The sequence below is a fragment of the Centropristis striata genome, chromosome 10, assembly GCF_030273125.1.
Source record: "Centropristis striata isolate RG_2023a ecotype Rhode Island chromosome 10, C.striata_1.0, whole genome shotgun sequence".
In the NCBI taxonomy this organism is placed as follows: Eukaryota; Metazoa; Chordata; class Actinopteri; order Perciformes; family Serranidae; genus Centropristis; species Centropristis striata.
The window spans coordinates 15,010,405-15,030,264 of record NC_081526.1 but is presented as its reverse complement, the minus strand read 5'-3'; the positions used below and the strand labels follow the sequence as shown (position 1 = coordinate 15,030,264).

The following is a 19,860-nucleotide window of genomic DNA, read 5'->3' as shown; positions in this document are numbered from 1 at the left end:
ATCTATGTGCATCAACATCTGTGTGTATGGTAAGCTGTGTCGATCATTCTGTTCTGTGTGCTCTTTTTTTCGTGGACTGATTTTGATGCGGCTAATAGTTGTTTTATTATAGGATGTGTTCAGTCACTGTCTGTAGCACCAGTTAGACTGCATTCCTCTCCTGTGGTACTAATCTGACCAAACACTCTGTGGCAGGAGTGCAGATGGAGAAAAATGGAACAAGCTGCTTTATACCTTTACAGAATAACAGCCACACCTGAGGGGGAGGCGTTATTCGCACAGCTGTGCCACCAACCATGCTTTGATTATGCTCAATAACCAAGGCGACCAACACAGAGTTTTGGTGCTCCCTGGTCACAGAGGGATTGTGTTCATGTGGCTCTCACTGATTGTATATAGAGAAATAAAGAGTTTTTAAAAGAAACTGTTTATTACAATCTTCAGTCATTGTCATAACAAAACGTTATAGGCCATAACAGACAGTGCAAATGGTCGTTATTGTGCTTACATGCTGAAGTAAGAATATAAACAGGGAAAAACATCAGTGTTAGCATTGACTTTGTTTACATGCACACAAATATTCCCCTATTATTCTGAATATGACAATATTCCAGATTGTATATGGGTTATGTAAACAGTATGTTCCATTTAGATATTCTGATTAAGATGCTGGTATTCAGGTTTTAGATGCATCCCTAGGACGTGTATACAGTACATTCAGTACATTATGATAGACTTTGATATCATCAGGATTTTGGATATATGCAAATATTGCAAAGGCAACCTTTTAAACAAGGTTGATGAAGAGGAATGAAAGCGAGAGGCTGCCATCAGTGAAAAGCTTAGAAAATCTGCGTATGGAGGGCTGCATGTCAATGTGATTATTAGTGGAACGTTAATTTTCATTACATATGTAAACACCTTTGTTGGAATAATGTCATTTTCAAAAAAAAGGGGAACATTTGAACATTTTCTGCATGTAAACGTAGTCATTGTTTACTGCGTGTAGCTCCAAACACTGCTGGGCCTAAGTGCAGCCTCGCAGAGCTGATAGCATGACATCTGTTATAAAAAGGAAACATTTTAGAATTAATAATATGAAACCATATCCACAAAATTACACCTTAGCTTAAGAATTGGCAGTACAGGGTTTGTCACGTTTAATGTTTTGTTTTCAGTTTGCATTTACTGACATGAAATCCAGCCGTAACACCACAGTGATCATTCTTAATGCTCATAATTATAATACATATATTATAATTATGTTTATAAATATTACCAGTGCATGAACAAAATGGTGTGTATTTAAAAACTGCAAAAGTTCATCAAGTAAAATCAACATGAAAGCTGAGCTTTCAGTTGGTTATCCACAGCAACACCTTCACAATAAAAGCCCAAACAGATGTGGGTCATTTAGCTGATAGGGAAAATATTTTCCAGATCTCAAACTTAATTCTTCATTGGCTTTCAGACATAAATTATGAACTTTCATTTTGAAGCTCTCATCAATATTCTCCGGATTTGTTGTCCATTAAAAAAGCTCCCAAGCACCACAATGATAATCACTTTCCAGCAGCCTAGGGTACCTCTTACCACTCATTCCTCCATGTTCTTCCCATTCTTCCCAAACTTGCACCACGCCACTGTGAGGACGATGGCTATCAGCAGGATCAGGCAGCTGGTTACGAGGTAAGCAATGGGCAGGAAATGGTTCTGACCTCCAAACCAGGTCAGCGTGGTCAGCACCACTTCCTTTCTGCCTCGGAAGTACTGCACAGGGAAGTCTGGAAAGCCAGAGGTCAAGGCTCAAAATAGGTGATCACAAAGAGATGCTCAATGGAAAATAAAGCCGACCTATCTTAAAATAGCTCCTGTCCATGTGCTTGTGTTAAACTGTTTAACAGCAGATAAGACAAAGGAAGAATGCACACAATGGGACATGTGTGACCTACTTTAACCCACGCCAAAGTTCCCATGAAAGGTAAAGAGAGCTTCTTCGGAGAGAGAGTTGAATATGGCCATAACGGATCAACAATGGGACTCCGAGCTAAACCTGGTCCATTCCTCCTCAATATGTGCCTGCCACAGCCTTATCCAATGCAAAGTCCTCCATAAGGTTCATTATACCAATGCAAAATTATCCAGAATTTACTCAACGGTTGGTGATACCTGTAATAGATGCAAACAATCCCCTGCCAAACATATCCATATGTTCTGGTCATGTCCTAAACTATCATCCTTTTGGGAGAGCGACAGGTAGGGCATACAGCCAGACCGTTCCTCCTAATCCACTATCAGCCATTTCCCCTGATATCATTCTCTCTGTTGCGACAAAACGTGCTGTTGCCTTTACAACCTTGTTGGCCAGGCGATTGACTCTGTTCAACTGTAGCTGGCTCGCCCCCCCATCACATGGCCGTGGATCAAGGAAGTCCTTTATAATCTGAAACTTGAAAAACTTAGGTTCTCACTTAAGGGTTGTGCTAAGTAAATGGTAAATGGACCTGCACTTATATAGCGCTTTTCTAGTCGATTTGCGACCACTCAAAGCGCTTTACACTACAGACTGCGCTCATTCACCCTTTCACACACACATTCATACTGGTGGCAGAGGTTACCCTAAACGGTCCCACCTGCCACCATTGGGAATTCATTCACACACCGATGAACACAGCATTGGGAGCAATTTGGGGTTCAGTATCTTGCTCAAGGATACTTTGACATGTAGGCTGCGATGGTCCCACCAACCCTTCGGTTCGGGGCCAACCAACTCTACCAACTGAGCCACAGCCGCCCTGCAATTCCAAAGCTCAGGATCCAGATTTAGATGAGAACTAAATGGCTTTACTTACCCCTTAACTTCTCTATGTAAGCTGCTATCCCCCCTTTACTTTTAGCTTTCTCTATTTATTTATTCTTACTGTCTTTTTAAGTCGCGCAATACAGAGAGCAGATGAGAATCTTAACGCGCAACCATGTAGAGACAGAAGTGACATGCTGTTGTGTAAATAGGATAAATAACATGAGCTTATTAAGTTTCTAAAATAAAAGGGCAAGAAATATAGGAAAGGTAACCTGAAATTACTTATGTTGTGATCTGGCACATTATAGAAAATAAAATTAACTTGATCATCAAGGGGGGTGGGGGTTGCCGTTGGGGGGGTGGGCTGCCCCCCTAATATAATGGTAGGGGAAACACTGTATACCTTTTCTTTTTTCTCTTGTTTAGAGGATTGTCTGTCTCTTGTTTAATGTGTGGGTGTGTATGTGTGTGTGCTGTCTGGCTGTGGTGTGTGTGTATGTGTGTCATATGTTTGGTTCTGACCTGAGTGGGGTGGGTGGGAGGTGGGAGGGGTAATGGATGTGTTGACATACTACTTGAAGAGCTGTACCATTGCCTGTCACAATGTTTGTCACTTGTTGGACACCTTATTGAAAGGATACTGTAGGTGATGTTGATGCTGTATTTCCCTGCCGGCAGACCTTTGGTAAAGGGATTGTTGGCTCGGTTTAAAACCCCATAAAGCTTTTTGAAGTTGGGGAATGCTGCCTCTCTCATCCACACGATCAGGTCGTCATTAATGAAGCCGTTGTTGGTGGGATCTGACCGGTCAAGCTTATACACGGGCTCACGCCAGTACAGAGGCTTCGCTGTGCCTGTGAAGTGATCACAAACCACACACGATGAATGATTTAATCAGATCTAATCTGTTTTTGATTAAAGGTTTCATCCTTACCATTAAACACTTGAGCCAGTGTCATGTTTTCAGTCTTTGGGTTGCGGTACTTGACATTTTTGTCCGTGTACCAGGTGAGGCCCGTCCGTAACAGAGGAACCGGTTCTGCTCCTTCAGTACCGTGATAGGTCAGACGGAAGGAGTCTGGGAGAACAGATGGGAGATAAGAGGCCAGTTGAGATGGAAAGAAAGACGAGGATGGATGTGAGGATTGATGTTTTTCAGAGGTGCTTACCATTGAATTTACTGTTGGCCACAGCACCGCAGGGGGCAATGGGGAGGCCTTTTGGGTCCCTGATAAACAGCTCACAGTATGAACTCGGGTTCTAGTCAGGAAACAAGGTTAATGGTGAAACTCGAGAAGATTATTTAACAATGGAAAAAAAGCATCAAAGCAGTCAATCAAGCACTGTAAAATCAGTTCAACTTTCTATTTTACTTGGATATTTTTATACTTGTGTATCATTTTATATAACTTTTAGTTAAGTCTGCTTTCACCACATGCATTATGACACTTTTATCTGGGGACAGTTAATGGGACAGTTCACCCTTGCATCGTAAGTATGTTTTTTTTTTTCCCAGTGACATTTATGACAGCTGCAGTTATTAATTGCTTTCCAAAATTCAGGTTTTACATGCAAAATATGTGATAATTTTACTAAATATTTTTTTCCACATATTATACTAACAAACAGTATATGAAGTTCCTAAATTAACTTCACCTCCACCAACTACAGGTTGAACAAGCTATTAACACAATAATCAACCCGTAATAATTAAACAATATTTACTGAGGGGCCATTTTGTTGCTTTATTTCTGATATTTTACATTTTGCTGTTAATAATAAAGAACTTGTAAAATTGTTAACATTTTAGTATTGGTACTTTAAACTAAAAATAAAAAAAAACCAACTAAAAGCATGAAAATGGCAAACACAGGAGTATAGCATTTCAGTAACACACAAGCTATCTTGATACATTAATACAAAAATAAAATAATGTAGAGCTACCTTTAAGTTTTTCTTCCAGCCAACCATTTGTCTATCATCTCTGGAGTCCATGTATCTGCGGAGGTTCTGGTGGAAGTTTTTGAGGCCGTAGTAGAAAAAGACATTTCCCTGAAACAGCAGCAGGATGAAAATCATTAGAAGAGGTGAACTACTGAGACTGATTTGTGTTTATGACTGACATTAAGATTTATAGCATGGAAAATATATGAAAGCACTGGAAATACAGCTTGTTATTCAGATATATTTTTGTACCTTGGAATGTAGTTGTTTGACAGAATAATTTTAAATGGGAAAATCTTTTTTATGTGGATTGAAGCAATGAAGTTGGCAGCTGCAAAATGTGTTGTTCTTCCTGCATACAGCGCCCTAATTTGATGCGACAGTGATGTAGTTGGACGCGAGGAAGAATTACAGGCTACTTCAGCCTGGATTTCTATGGGGAGCTGGGGCGTGCTCTAGATTTGATGAGTTTTGTTTCTGTCAAGTTTGAATGAAATGTGTTGAACTATGAGTTAGCAAGGCACTTGAGGCAGCCTGAGGTCAGTCAGTGAAAGAAAGAAACTTAAATTTAGAAGGTGTTCAGCTGTATTTTTCTGTTTAGAGTTAAGAAGGATTCTTGACACTGGACTTTTGTGAGTTAATTTTGTACCTGTATTAAAAAAAGAAAAGCTAAGAGAACTTGGAGCAGGAGAACTCAAGCTTTCTCAGTAAATATAGCATTTATTTCTTCAATTGACAACATTTACTATCAATGATTGGACAAATTTTCCCTTTAACTCAAGGACTCCCTTTTTCAGAGCTTTCAATCATACTTGCATTACTCAGGTTTCTATAAAAAGCCTTTAAGTGAAGCTAACATTGAGATGACTTTGTCAAACTTACCTTGAATGATTTGTCGATGGTAAACTCTACCCCGCAGTTGCAAATTTCTGCTGCATTGCTTACATTTTTACGCATTTCAAAACATGAAGCACATGTCCCGTTGTCTGTGTAGTCCAGCTGATAAGACAGGAGAGTTAATTAAAGACTTAGACTGCACTTTATTGATCTCTTTAAGATGACTCCCTCAAGGAAATTGAAGTTCCAGCAGCATACAAATACTAATGCTGTATGGAGGATGGATATAGGTAAATAAATATAGAAGAATGTATGGCACTGTGTTTTGTACAGTGGATGAATGACCAAATAAGAAGAGCAGAATAAATTGAGAATGAGCAGTTCCTGTTTACTGAACAAAATAACACAACCTTGGATCTTTCCTCTCTTTGTCACTCCCTTTTTTTATTGCACACAAGGGCAATTGGTCTCTTCCTCTCTCAGTACCTCTAACACAGATATACTTTGTGTATTTCACTTCAAATGTTCTACCTATTTGAAAATACATTTTCGTAAACAGCCACACTCACCTTCATTTCCTGTGTGCTCTGCACTGTAAGAAGCAGCCATACTCCCAGAAACATGCATATCAGAGCCATAAAGTAGAAGAAGGGCAGAACAGTGTTAGCTGTTAGCATTGGAGACCAGGCAGGTAACCTCTGCTGTTTGAAAGCTGAGTTGTCTGGCCTCCGAGCCAAGGGCCCAGGCTTGGCCTTTACTTTGCCCATGAGAGGGACCTTTGCTTACGGACAGAAGAGAAACTTCCTGGAGATCCAAACAGTGTGTCAGAGAACGCGCTGCTGTATCTTCTCTTCCTGTTCTTTATTTCAGCGATATCTCTCTGCACACTCTCTCACACACTCTGCCTGCCAAAGAGATTTTCCCAGCAGGCTTTGCAGGGCGGGGGGAGACCGTTGTGGTCTGTTACTTATTAACCACAATGCTTTACTTAACTACCTCTTTCTGTTTTCAGTTACTTACATTTTGTTTGTGATTATGCTCTGTGCTTCCCTTCTAAAAGACAAACACAACAAGAAGACACAGACTAGACTGTGTTTTATAATCTTTATTCTAATTTGCTGCGGGGGATGAACTGTTGTGGTCTCCCTCCGTGCTGCTTTAAAATGCTTTATCAAAAGGATGTTATGATAAATCAGACTTCCTAGTGGGCAAGTAAACTCATGACCTCACACTCTCGGTAGGAGGGACTTCCCAAGGTCAGACTAGACAAACAAAAGGATGCTGGTTTCATTCTGAGTCCGTTTATTCAATCCATCACACTGGGACGTCGCGTTGGACAACAACAGCGAACAAACAACACCGCACATTTGACACGGTCTCTGAAAATAGTAAAAAACACAGCGCAGATTTCACACTGACACAAAGGGAAAACAAACAGGATGAGGCCCCTCAGCATGGAGTGAGGAACATCAGTATGTAGCTTTAAACATCAAGGCTCTGTGTCTATAATCAGCACACAGCAATGTGCAGTTAAAATAGTCCAATTTTGACTTTGTCTTCTTTACAATGGTTCAGGATACCGCTCTCCAGCAGCTTCATAACGTCCAGCTTCACCTGAAATAGACATGCACATATGATGTTTAACAGAAATGTAAAGTCACTGGGAAAAAGAGCAGAAGATCCCACCCCCAGCCATTGTGGAATGTAACTAACTACATTTACTCAAGTAAAGTACAAGTATGTCAAAATTGTACTTGAGTATTTCCACTTTATAAATTCTAAGGGAAATATTTACATTTTTACTCCCAATTATCTAACACTTATAGTTACTAATTACTTTTTCATGAACCCGTCCCGCAAAAAAATAAAACAAAATATACATACAATGCTTAACAAATTTATTAGACCACCGGTTCATGCCGAAGCTGTCCTAAATTAACATCATCAGTAATTACCAACATAATTTTTTTTGTTTCTTAAATGGTTAACACATTAGTATGTAGAAGGTCTTTAACCGAAAATATATTTTTAATGCTAAAATATAATTATTATTGTTATCCATGCATTTTCAAATTTACTGTAACTGTAAAAATAGTAAAACACATTATTATTTCTTGATTAAGATGTCAAATTATAGTTATTTACTTGCATTCCTGAACAGAAAAAATGGTTATGCTTGATTAATTTCTGACTTTTAAGAGAAGACCAGTGAGCCGGCTCAAATTTGGGTATAAAAAGGTGAATTCAGTTTGTTATTGGCAACAAGCTTTTGAAAGATTTCACGTGTACAGACAGGGGGCTGCAAAAGTAGGTATACAGTCAGGATTATTCCAGTATAATCAGAATTATAATAGTGATGCTAGGATTGATTTAATACTAGAATTACTACTTGGAATTTCCTTTTCTGGGGATGTGTAAAAAAGCCACGTTCTGTCGTTGCCATGATTCAGTTCATACAGGAGGCTTGCCAGGAAATTGATGCTGATAAAGACCTTTGTGCCAGAGGTGTCCACACTCGACAAGTGGAGTGTTCAAATGCCAGGGGCAAACAGTTTGAACATGCTGTTTATTATTGATATGTTTGTATAATCAATAAACTATGTTTGTGTGCACATTTTTTGTTTTTCTTACTGTATACCTACTTTTGCAGTGCCCTGTTTATATACATGTCCATATGATATGATTCAGTACTATACTTCTTATCAACCCAGTAGTATACAAAGTGTAAAATTGGCTCCACATGAACTGGAACATTAACATACTTAAACGTATTAGTGGTAAAAACAGAATAATAAAATATTCTAACACTTTGAAATAAGCCATTCTGCATGGGTACTTTCAAATAAACTTTTTGTTTAAAAAAAAAAAGGATTTTAATACCAGATGTGTAGTCTAGCACCCCCCAGATGTGGTTCTTCTAAAGTCAGTGATTGTGATTGTTGATATTTGAACTCCAAACAAAGAGGAATCTGAATCTACAAAGTAACTTATTACTAAAGCAGTCAAAAAATCTTGTGGAGTAAAAAGTAAAACATTTGCCTTCAAAATATAGTGGAGTAGATGAGTAAAAAACTGTACTTTAGTAAATGTATTCACTTTCCAACACTGATTAAACTTGGAGAAAAACTTTCCCCCTTTAGCAGATGCACAGACGAGCAGCCTTCTAGTGCACATACATAATTCTGCACAGTGAAGGTCAAACATCCAAGTTAAGTAAGAAGAAAAAAACACTACATTACTTTATATGCTTTATGCAGTCAAAACAAGTTCATTATCTTTTCAGCCCAGCAGGGGGCAGTAGCTCACCTCAGGAACATCCACCATCCTTCGTAGCTTCTGGTCCCTCCAGTTCCAGTCCAGAACCAAGTACCTCAACGCCTGCAAGCTCAAACCCTCTGGACAAAAAAACCAAACAGTTTTTACAGGTTAACTTCAAAGTGTTGAGGTCTTATTAAACAACAGGACTATGAGCAACATCTACCTTTCTCAATGAGAGCGCTGATCCTGCCAGGTGTCCCCACTCCGATGTGGGTGACGCCTTTTTGCAGCAGCTTCACCTGCTCCTCGATCTGAAAAAAAAAAAAAACTGCTAATATAATTCTGACAAAACTCATCATTGTGAAGAGACCACATGCATGCAATGAACTCTGGTACCTTGATATGTTTTGCAAAAAGTTTTAGTGCTTTGGCTTCACCCTTGAAGGCCGTCAGCTGCCTGCGAATAACACAAAAAATAATCAAAATATGGTAAGATGGAATTCAACCACCCCCTCTGGTGCGTCACTTACTTGATGAGCTCAATGGTTCGGAGAGCCGAGCTACAGACGATGAGCAGGACCACAGAACTCTTTTCCGTGTGCTGCTTATGAATTTTCGACCACTTGGGACAAACTAACCGAAAAAAAAGGAAATGAAAGTGAGATGTGTGTTTGAAAGTAAACGGCTAATAAAATATTTGAGTTTAGAGCACCACTTACCCTGTTTTAGATAGGAGGAGAGGGTGTGCGTCAAGTCATTACTGGTCAGGAAGCTGGAGTCTGGAAGAAGCAGGAGGGCAGAAAAAGACCTCAGTGAATCAATAGATCAGCAGATGGTGACTGGACTTCCAGGTTAAAGGGGACTTGCCCTGACTCACCCAGCAATTTCAACTCCTCCTGCTCGATGACAGAGAGCTTGTCTGAGAAGTGTTGAGTAACCACATTCTGCAGGTCTGCGGGACAGCCTGGCTTTGGCTCCGAAGTGGACAAGACATCTGTGATCGTCTTCTTTTTCTGGTAAACAAAAAAAAAATTATTTACAGTAATATTTACAGATAAAGCCAACTGACTGTTTTCCCTATTTGCAACAGCAGGTGTCGCCACACTCACCTTCCTCTTTCTTTTGGGTTTCGATGATTTTTCATCTTCAGTCTCTTTCTTCTGAGGGATAATACACTCTTTCTGTGAAAATACATGCAGAACACAATCAAACAAAAAACTCATGATTCATAATAACCAGTATTATTATTATAACTATGAACGTATTAAAATAATTAATATTACATATTTTTTCCTGAAGTGCTATAGTGTAATATGTATTATACCTTATTTAAAGTCCATCAAGATGCTTTGACAACATAGACAGATCTACAATAATCATGCTGCAATTAATGATTATTTTCATTAGCATTCAATTTGATAATTATTTTGATAATTAATAATTGAGTCTATTGAATACATACAATTTCCCCAAAGAACAAGATGATGTCTACAAATATTTTGTTCAACCAACAGTCCAGGGGTCAAATATATTTACAGATAATATAAAACAATAAAAAAACAGAAAATCCTCAGATCAAGAGGCTGGAACTAGAAAATGTTGGCATGTCTACTCAAACAACTAATCAGTTATGATTGGCAATTTATTTTCTTGACAGTCAATTAAAGGTGGAGTTATGTTATTAGGAATAAAGACTGTTGACTGATATTTGAACTAAACAACCAAACAGTGCACACACAGAACAGACAGACAGCTGAATTTGAGAAACAAATGTATTGTATTACAATAACAGATTATATCTTTAATCTGCTTAATTGTTCCAGCTCTAAAAAACCCAAGCCCAATACATCACAATAAGTTACTTAACACTAGGTGATTTTGGTATTTCGCTACTCGTGACACCCAGTATTACTGACAGATTTTGTGATTTTTATTTGATACATTTCCGAGTATCTAGTCAACACAATAACTTTATGCACTTTTTTGCAACTTTTACATATTATAAATAAACATTATAATACCTGTTCATTCTTTTTCTTCTTCTTGGCGTTAACTGTTCTCTCTGTTACAGCCTTTCTTTTCTCCGATTTTGTCTTTGTGTTTGATTTTTCTGTTGGCGGTTTCTCTTGTTGTGTCTCCTCCTCTGCCTCAGACACATCTGGATAAAAAAAAAAGAAATTTCCTCATTACAAGTCTGGATGTATGGGTTAACTTGCAACTGGGAGTAGTGCAAGATAAAGAAATTATTAAGATGAGGCAACACAGAGCTGAGAACTCAGGTTCGATTAAATCAGGTTTTGCTATTAGAAATACTCTCTGTGGATGCACGCTTATCTGTTTCCATCGTTTGTCCCCTGAACTACGAATTTGGCATTCAGACTTTATGTCTCAGAATGTTCAGGTTGCTCATGTGTAAGTGTTCTCCAGGCAACACATTTGAGTCACTACAGAAAAGCAGAAATACACAAACTTTCCCTGAGATAACAACAATGCAGCAGACCTCAATCCGAGCATGTGGTTATATTTAGCTTCTCTGTTGCTACCACTTCTCTGTGCATACCTCTCGTCTCATGCTATGAGGTCATGCTCAGACCCTCTGGCATATATGCATGCTTGTTCAAAATACTTTAAAAACAGATGCCACAGTGAACTTGGCAATTTCATTGCTGTGCTCTTCCTTGATGTGCCTTTTTTAAATACCTACTTTTGCTCAGTAGTCCATTCTATTATAATCACATCTGTCTTCTCTAAGTGGACAAGGATCACATTGTAAAGTATCTGTAAGAGCTATAGTTTGAGTGTGGCGAAGTCTGACTAGTTAACATTTAATTCTTGCCAAAACCTAATCAGGGGCATCAAAACAGGTATTATATCATAAACCACTAATAGAAAACACCTGCTGTGACTTCACATATTGGGGTGTGGTCAGAGGAGCCACAAGATTCAGTGTCTCAACTAATAGAGAGCAATGAAAGCGCCGTCTTCTGAGGTAGTCAGCTAGCTGCATTGTGTGACAATTTTGCTCATAGCTTAGGAAAGAAAATTGACTCAAAATATTGCTGCAAAAAGGGAGCTTTTTTGTTATGCTTTGCATCTGGTAAACCTGCTTTGAAGTTTCAGCTCATCATACCAACAGTCAAGTTTCAAACAAAATAAACTTGGGTTTAAGTAGGCAGCGAGGGGCTAAATTCAAACTTTCCATGACAACACCACCAAGTATTTCTAGGACATCTGGTCATTTTAATCAGTTTCCAGGTGTTTTTATGACTGGAAAAGTAGCCCCTAATTTTCCAGGATGTGTTGGGAACCCTGTCAGTATAATAGAACATGTCTGCCCTGCAACAGTGGGTTGCTGCTCAGGCCAAGAGCTTTCCCCAAAGACCACCCGTTGATGCCAAACCTCTAATTTCCAATCTCACAATAGATTGATCCAATCTTCGTAATCACACCCGTCTCCATTTTCCCCCTCTACAAATCAAATTATAAAGCCAGGGATCATAAAAAAGAAAGGACAATGGGGATAATGAATGAGGGATCTTGTCTACTTTCTCTCTTATTCTCCCTCCCTCCCTACCTCCCAACATTTAATAACCACACCCCTTCTCCACTTCATCTCTCACTCCCAGACCTTCATCTTTGTTTGTTACAGTCATCTGTCTGGCCATACATCCCTTCTGCTAAAAGACCACTCCCACTATTGATGGGCCAAAGCAATCACTTCCCACCCTCTTCCCTCTATCTCTCTCATGCTGAAGGAAAGTGAGGATACACAGGTGCCAAAGACCAGAGGACAAAGGGAAGAAGGAGGACTTCAGGATATTGGAGATAAATAGACCATATGCTAAACAAAGTCCAGGCCTATATATGACAAGTTAATGGTCCAGATCCACCTGTCCTGCAGCAGGTAAGTGTATTTTCCCTGCTGGTGCTGGTATTTATTTACCAGCAGGATCTGTCTTTGGGTTACTTGTGTGTGGATGCAGCTTTCAGTGTGAGAGGGATAAAGAGATTATACCCAATTTGCAGATATTTCACAGAAATTTGCAAGGAAGCTGGGTAAAATGTATAGCTTAAGAGAACAAATCTTGCAATTATTTCACCTTTCTAATAGATTTGTACCATCTACAGGCACAATTAATGTGCTTGACTTGACAACACAAAGTGCAATCACCTGACATAGCTGTTTTGTATTCAATGAGCTGTGAAATACTCGTCAATACAATAACCCTGTGGGTTCAGAAGGTAACCAAAACCCTCAGATGAGTGAAAGCTGCTGACGGGGCAGACACACTGATTTCTCATCTCAAATCCCACCATTAGCACAAACTCAAACACACTGGTCAAGGAGCTGATTCAGCATGTTCTATTGATTTGGAGTAATGTAGGGAATGAGCTACGTGCATATTTCATCAACTATACGGTGCTTCTACTCACTTAGCATAATGGACATAATAGCATATATTTTTTGTACAGATATGTGTAAAAAATGTAAGATCACAAAAGTTGTCAAGAGAGCTAATGTGTTTTAGGAAAGTGCTGCAATATCTATATTGGTGGTCAAACTAATAATGCAACCAATCACATAATTATTTAAGAAAATAATTATGAAAATCAGTCTCCCTACATCTCAAAGTATTACTTCATAAGCAAGGTTGAAGTTTATGTATCTGATGTACCTGATTTGATATTTCTGTTTGACCAATACTGCATTATAAATAGGGCTGGGTATTGTGAAAACATTTTCAATACCAGTGCCAATACCTTGACTTTTATACCAGTTCCTGAACAATATCTTATTTGATACCAATTTTATAAAATCCTTATGCATCGCACACTGTAGTCAAACCTCTCAAGATACAACAACAGACACACGTGAGTCTCGTCACAGTGCATAACGTAGTGTTCCCCCTGCCTGTAACGTCGAACAGCCAATTACCAGCATTGTAAGATCTTGGTACAAGAATGCTGCATGCTTATTGGCTCAACAAGGCTGACGGTATTCCCTCCTAGGTATTAATATTTATTAATGAGTGACAATGCATTTTACGCTACTCAATACACAAGCAATAGGCCTATAAGAATGTATTACCTAGCCCTAATTATAAACAGCAGAGTGTTTATATCTAAGGAAAGTTTCTATAATATATGCAAGAAAAGAGAAAACAAACTACAACAAGGTCATTCAGAGGTCAGGGGTGATAGACTGAAAATTAGCTTTGGTTTCCTCTATCTTTATAAATGCTGCCGAAACACAACATTTATTAGTGCGAGCTCTAAATTTACGGGGGCCTAGAGGCCTGATTTCTGTAAAGTCATCCCATCTGCACATCCAAGCTGTTTGTAATTAGCATCTGACTTACTAAAACCTCAAAAACGCATGGTGAGAGGCACATATCACTGATCAATAACACAAAAGTGCACCTCAAATGATGAGCAAGCTGAGATGAGGATTATTCGCCAACCTGATCAATAATAAGGGTTTGTGTCATTCTACAATTTTACTGTATAATGCTGTACACCTGTAGAAGTATCAGCATTTATTGTTTCTACACTATTATTCTATACACTTTAATTTGTCAGCCCTCTTTATATTGCATGATAGCACTGCACTGCGCAGGTATAGTTAAGTGAGAGGGCAAGAAAATATCTCTTCAGTACTTTGTAATCCTTCCTGCATAACTTTGCATTCAAATTGATGTCAAATTCAATACCTGAGGCAAAATAAAAATCAATACACTGCATTTAAATTGTAATATAAATGACTACCTGGGGCTCCAGTAATTCTTACATCCAGGAAGTGACAAAGAGAACAAACAGATTAATATATTAGCCTAGAATAAAGGATGATGAATAAATGGTTGTGACAGATATGACAGGTGCTTACTCAATGCACACAAGATACGCTGTAAATAAAACAGTTGAAAAGAGACCAAGCTAAGTCTAAAGTGCTCCGAGGGATTGCATAACACTGATTCCAATTTTGTCTTTGTCCATTTTCTCTCTGATGAAGACACAGTAGTGTCTGTTTGTGCTATTAAAGGATGCAAATCAATCAGTATGCTCCAGTCTCTTTCTTCAATGGGAAGTTTCCTGTGTTTGAACTGAGAAGCAGCGGATTCAGTAGCAAACTGCTGTAAGAACCCTGTTTCAATAAGTGTTGCCTGAAGAGAGCAGACGTTAATCTATGAGAAGGTCAATATCTTCACGTCCCCTAAGCCTTACCCCTGATAGCCTCCATGCCATGCTTGTTTGAGATGGTGGAGTCAGTCGGAGAAAAAGAGTATGCTTTCAGACGCGGACTGGGCAATGAGCTTTCAGCTCAGATAACCATAGATCAATGAGAGTCAGTGGCTGTGGAGAGGGCCCTGATGCAGCGAAATGGGGCCACTTGGTCATCTTTAATGGATGATCAATAGAGGTGACTGGTTTTAATGGATGGTCAATGGCACTGGATGTCAGAGGATCAATTGACTGGTTCCAGGAAACAGTTGATTGTTTTAGTCCCATACAAATACCACACTCTGATTTCATTTTTACGGTTGATGTGCTCACTCACTGAACTGGCATTGTTTCTACGCAACCACTTAAATTTGTGTCAGCCATGACCTCAGAAAAGCTCTTAATTATCAACATAGTTTACCCTATTAGTTTGATTAAAGATACCACTTCGGCCTTTACAGAGGGCTAATACAAAACCTTTTATCTTCCTGCAACCCAAACACGTCCCATTATGTACGGGCATAGCTAACCCCACCCCAAAGACACTGTCATATTTCTGTTGTGTGCTTTCTGAAAACAATATGATACTTTCCATGAAACCAATTCAACGCTTGTTTAAACAATCAATAACTCATCTCAAGACATGTAGTATTGACTGATCTTGGGAGTGGTGCGGATGGGTGAGTGGGTGTAGCAGTTATTGGTTTTGGAGGCCTGCAGCTTCCTCTCTAAAGCCACAATTTGAGTATGTGTTATTGTTAAATCAATGGGGACTTTAGGCGGCATGCACAAAATTAACAAGCAGGCTGCAGCAGAATGGTAGAGAGGCAGAGTAGAATACTAGTCTGGTAACAAAATCATTGGCTTCCACAACTCTGATGTCCAACCCATTCAGTTCACTATCTGTACATTTTGACTTTGTATTCAATTTCTTTTTTCCTTGTTGGTATTTGCGGCCCTAATTTAGAGACTTGTTAGTGGCAAATCTTCAACACTGCCTAACTCAGGTTGAAATAAAGATAACATTAAGTCAGTGAAGGATTCACTGTCTGGCTTAATTAACAAGCTTGCCAAATGAGGAGTAGGAGTAGTTGTAACTTGGCTATCCTTGCCCTTGTTGGGGTTTGTTAGCACATTTAACCATAGGTCAAACATGATACAGTGCAAGGATGGAGTACCACCAGCAGGAGGAGTATTGGATGCAAAGTAAGGCCAACGCTGATTGCCTATTTAAGATTCTTGCAACCATATTTCGGACATAAAGAGCAGGACATTCTGTACAGGAATGGTGTGTAACACATTCTCTCTCACATACATACACACTGATTTAAACCTCATGAAAGCTGCATCAAACGCTTTTCTTGCTCTTAAACAATGCACATGCCAAAACTATGTACTTTATATTTTATTAGGGTCAAGAACAAATAGAGATATTCATATCCTTCATAAGAAACATGTGTTCAACAGTACGTAGGTTTTGATTTAAGGCAGGCAGCTCTAGTTGACCTTAAGCACACTTAAGTAAAACAAAGTTTGATGTTGAAGGGCAGTACAGACCCTGGTCTTCCATTTCAATTCCCCCATCAGTTGTTTTACATGAATATAAAGTATACAGTATGGAGAGACGTTGAATATGTGCATATCTATCTGATAGGTGTGGGTATGTTTGTTTTTATTATGTTTCAGCTGTTCCTCTCCAGTTAAACCAATAGCTTGGTTCATTGTGTTAGGGTCCCCTAACATATATTGGGACACTGACATTCAAGTGTCTGCGTCAAGCCAATCGTGGCTGGCAGAGTGTGTGCCTGAAGGTGTCGCACATGAGGTGCTAATCAGAGACAGGAGGTTATGTAAATAACCCAAAGCTTTTAAGCTTTCACAAGAAGCAAATGAGGATACCCTTTTCTCACCTTGTCTAGACAGCATATTGCAACTTATGTAATGTGGACACGATTGTCAGCCAAAACTAATTTAGGCTCCCAAACTTTAGCTTAAGCACTCTCCCTCCTTTTCCCTTTGCTTTTACCGCCAGACCTAATGCTCATCTTTGCATCCGTTCCCCTTTTGCTCTTTTCTAAATTGCTCCAACAGCAGGAGTCATATGGATGATATTTGTAACACTGCTGTCGTCTTCTTCACTCTATCGCCAAGACTCTGATGAAATACATGTGGAATATGGTATCTGGTTTCAGAGTGAGGTGAGGGGTTAAAAGTATTCCCAAAGCACAGACACCAGCACTGACAAAATCAACGGCCAATGGTAGAATTTCACATCTTTCCCATTATTCAATGAGCTTCTGTCAGAGAAGTCTTGCTCAACAAGAACTAACTTCTGGAGGACAAATCTTACATCATTCCCAAGCAATGTGGACCATATTTAATTACATCATTGGCCACCAAATGGCTGTTGTTTTGCTTTCCCCAGCTACGTTTATCATTTGATTTATAGACACTATAATGCAGGAAGGACCACCTACAAGCATACAATTAACCATACAAATAAGATTACCAAATGCATCTATTTGAAAAGATGACATCAAGAAAAACAACATTTATTAAGATGACTAACTTCAGTCGTCTAGCTACTATAAATCAAACTTAAATATTAAACTTTATCTTCAAAGAAAAGTGCCAAGTTTACATCAGTTACATAAACAGCACAGTACTGCATTACCTCATACTGCTAAAACTGTTTAGCTCACCATAAATATTTTGCTTTATTTCAACAACCAACACCACCATAATCTACACTATAGAGATCACTTGAAAGTGAGGACTGTTAACTGATGGCACTAAAGTGTGCCCTCATTAAACAAATCTTATCTTTCCAAGCTTCCAAGTGCAGCCAAGAGTTTATAAGAATCTACATTATAAGAAAATGTTTGTAGTCTTTCATCAAGCTCAGACTCAAACATTCAGGAGTCGTGAAAGCCTTGAGCACTTTAAACAGCACAGACGGCAGGAACTCTGCCACATCTGCCACTTAAAACTCATCAATGGCAATAAAAAGGGAATGAGAACCACACTCAAATATTAAACATCCTCTGTCAGGCGCAACAAACAAAACAGACACAAATAATAACAAGGAATGATGTTTAAGGCAGAAAATAACTGTTTATATATTCTTGCTCTATGCAATATTGCAAAAAAAAAAAAAGCTCAAATATATCTGGAAGCACTCTGTATCCCTGTTTTAATATTTTAAAGGTAAAAAAAATAAACAAGAGCAAAACATTAGGTATCAAATGTCATATCAAACTTATCTTTTCAGCACATCTACAAGAATTATGTTAAACCAAACCGTTTTATCATAAGAATTAGGGATGCCCCAATCCCACTTTTCTCTACCAACACCAATTCTGACACTGAGCCAAAACTGCATATAGGCTGAAAAATATGGGAAATTCCCTACCCATTAAAATTCAACAGTGTAAGAGTTTAAGCAGAGTGATTATAACAGTTGAAGTGAATGTGGTTGATCGTCATCTAATGCTCTCCGTCTTTATGCTAAAGTCATCAGTGTATGAGGCATTCAGCAATATAACCACACTCATAATCATAAAGTACAACAGAGGAATTCTCGGTGACAAAATAAATTTATGGGTCTCTCGCTCTCTCTCTCTCTCGCTCTCTCTCGCTCTCTGACTGTATAATTTCTCTGTTGCAACACTCTGACCAACCGTGGCTTGCAGTACTGTGCTTGTTCCAAAGCATACATCAGCCATACACAGTGCATATTACAGAGTGCTGTGCCAACTTGACCCTGGAAACTGGAAGCCAAAGAGGACTCCAGGGCATAGACTGAGCCAGCCTCCCATGACAGGTGGATATAAAGTGGATATGAGCAGCTCAAGGGGAATGAATACCAGGGGTTTCAAACCGAAATTACCTGGGGGCCATGGGCCAGGTTGTATGTGGGAGAAGAACACTTTGGGAAAAAATACTGAACTTGTCTTTACCTCTCCTCCCCCTAGTATAATAAAGCTCTGCATGTTTAGTAGAATAAAGCCGATTTAAGACTAATTGCTTGACGTTCTCCCAAATCCATATTGTTAATATGTGCTTACAATCCATCTAAAATTATCTCATCCTGATTGTCGCTTTGCCATGGTGAATCAGAGTTAATGGGAAACAATGAATTTTTTTGTGTGAAAATCTATAATAAAAGCATGGAAAAAATAAAAACTGGGATAAAAAATTGCCAGCTGGACTTAGCAATAAACTCTAAAAAATATGGTGGTGGGGGTCTTTTGAAAATGTCTCCTGAGCCAGTAGATTGAGATCCCGGAGCTACAGAGGGTCTGAAAAATGTACAGACAGGCCCAGTCAGTGCTTTATTGATATCTGCATATAAAGGGGATTAACCTCAACATGGGTTTACTGCTGATTACAGAGCAGCTTTCAAAATGTCAAGGAATTGGTGTAATAATTAATTCACTGGCCTAAGCCCATGAACATTTCCCACCTTACTTTACTGTTAAGATAACACCTGTGTGCAACCTGTTTGTGGTTGGGAAGGAGTGCAGCAAGTGAGATTATTTTTTGGAAGAGTTAATGGTTTATTCACAGAGCAGCCAGTGCCCTTTTGAGTTAGACAGGCAGGAGGGATACAGGCATGCTGCCCTGGGTGGTGTTCAGATAAATAAACAGAGGTGGCCAGCCACATGTGCGGCTGCCAACCTGCCTGCCGGCGGACAGTCCTCAGTGGGGCAACCCTGGCAACCATTAATAAGGCAGGCTCTGGCTCTGAGCCAGTGCTTAAGTTTAGAGGTATTTTCACATGCCTGGCATCATGTGGG

At 39.1% G+C, this 19,860-nt stretch overlaps 2 protein-coding genes across 3 annotated transcripts in view; both read right to left on the bottom strand.

Annotated features, from left to right (window-relative positions):
* Positions 1 to 256: 256 nt before the first annotated feature.
* On the bottom strand, positions 257 to 6,735 carry tmem30c (transmembrane protein 30C). Its single transcript, XM_059342542.1, has 7 exons — positions 6,154 to 6,735; positions 5,630 to 5,746; positions 4,748 to 4,855; positions 3,973 to 4,063; positions 3,738 to 3,881; positions 3,445 to 3,657; positions 257 to 1,784 (listed from the first exon to the last, which is right to left on the bottom strand). Exons 1-7 carry the CDS (start codon positions 6,349 to 6,351, stop codon positions 1,597 to 1,599), a joined length of 1,059 nt encoding a protein of 352 aa, XP_059198525.1. The 5' UTR covers positions 6,352 to 6,735; the 3' UTR covers positions 257 to 1,596.
* Positions 6,736 to 6,869: 134 nt separating this feature from the next.
* cmss1 (cms1 ribosomal small subunit homolog) overlaps positions 6,870 to 19,860 on the bottom strand; it is a 30,886-nt gene continuing 17,895 nt past the window's right edge. For both annotated transcript variants that reach the window (XM_059342544.1, XM_059342543.1), the window contains exons 2-10: positions 10,864 to 11,000; positions 9,952 to 10,023; positions 9,720 to 9,855; positions 9,562 to 9,621; positions 9,373 to 9,475; positions 9,239 to 9,299; positions 9,066 to 9,153; positions 8,891 to 8,979; positions 6,870 to 7,198 (exon numbers count right to left, since the gene is read on the bottom strand). In XM_059342544.1, coding sequence (XP_059198527.1) covers positions 7,115 to 7,198; positions 8,891 to 8,979; positions 9,066 to 9,153; positions 9,239 to 9,299; positions 9,373 to 9,475; positions 9,562 to 9,621; positions 9,720 to 9,855; positions 9,952 to 10,023; positions 10,864 to 11,000 — 830 coding nt within the window. In that variant the 3' untranslated portion in view covers positions 6,870 to 7,114. The remainder of the gene's footprint in view (positions 7,199 to 8,890; positions 8,980 to 9,065; positions 9,154 to 9,238; positions 9,300 to 9,372; positions 9,476 to 9,561; positions 9,622 to 9,719; positions 9,856 to 9,951; positions 10,024 to 10,863; positions 11,001 to 19,860) is intronic.

Excerpts from the sequence above, each read along its gene's own strand:
- tmem30c (XM_059342542.1), bottom strand. The coding sequence starts at position 6,351 with ATGGGCAAAGTAAAGGCCAAGCCTGGGCCCTTGGCTCGGAGGCCAGAC. Across the intron at positions 4,856-5,629 it reads CCATCGACAAATCATTCAAG|GGAAATGTCTTTTTCTACTA; the intron begins GTAAGTTTGACA and ends CTGCTGTTTCAG. Across the intron at positions 3,658-3,737 it reads ACTGGCTCAAGTGTTTAATG|GCACAGCGAAGCCTCTGTAC; the intron begins GTAAGGATGAAA and ends ATCACTTCACAG.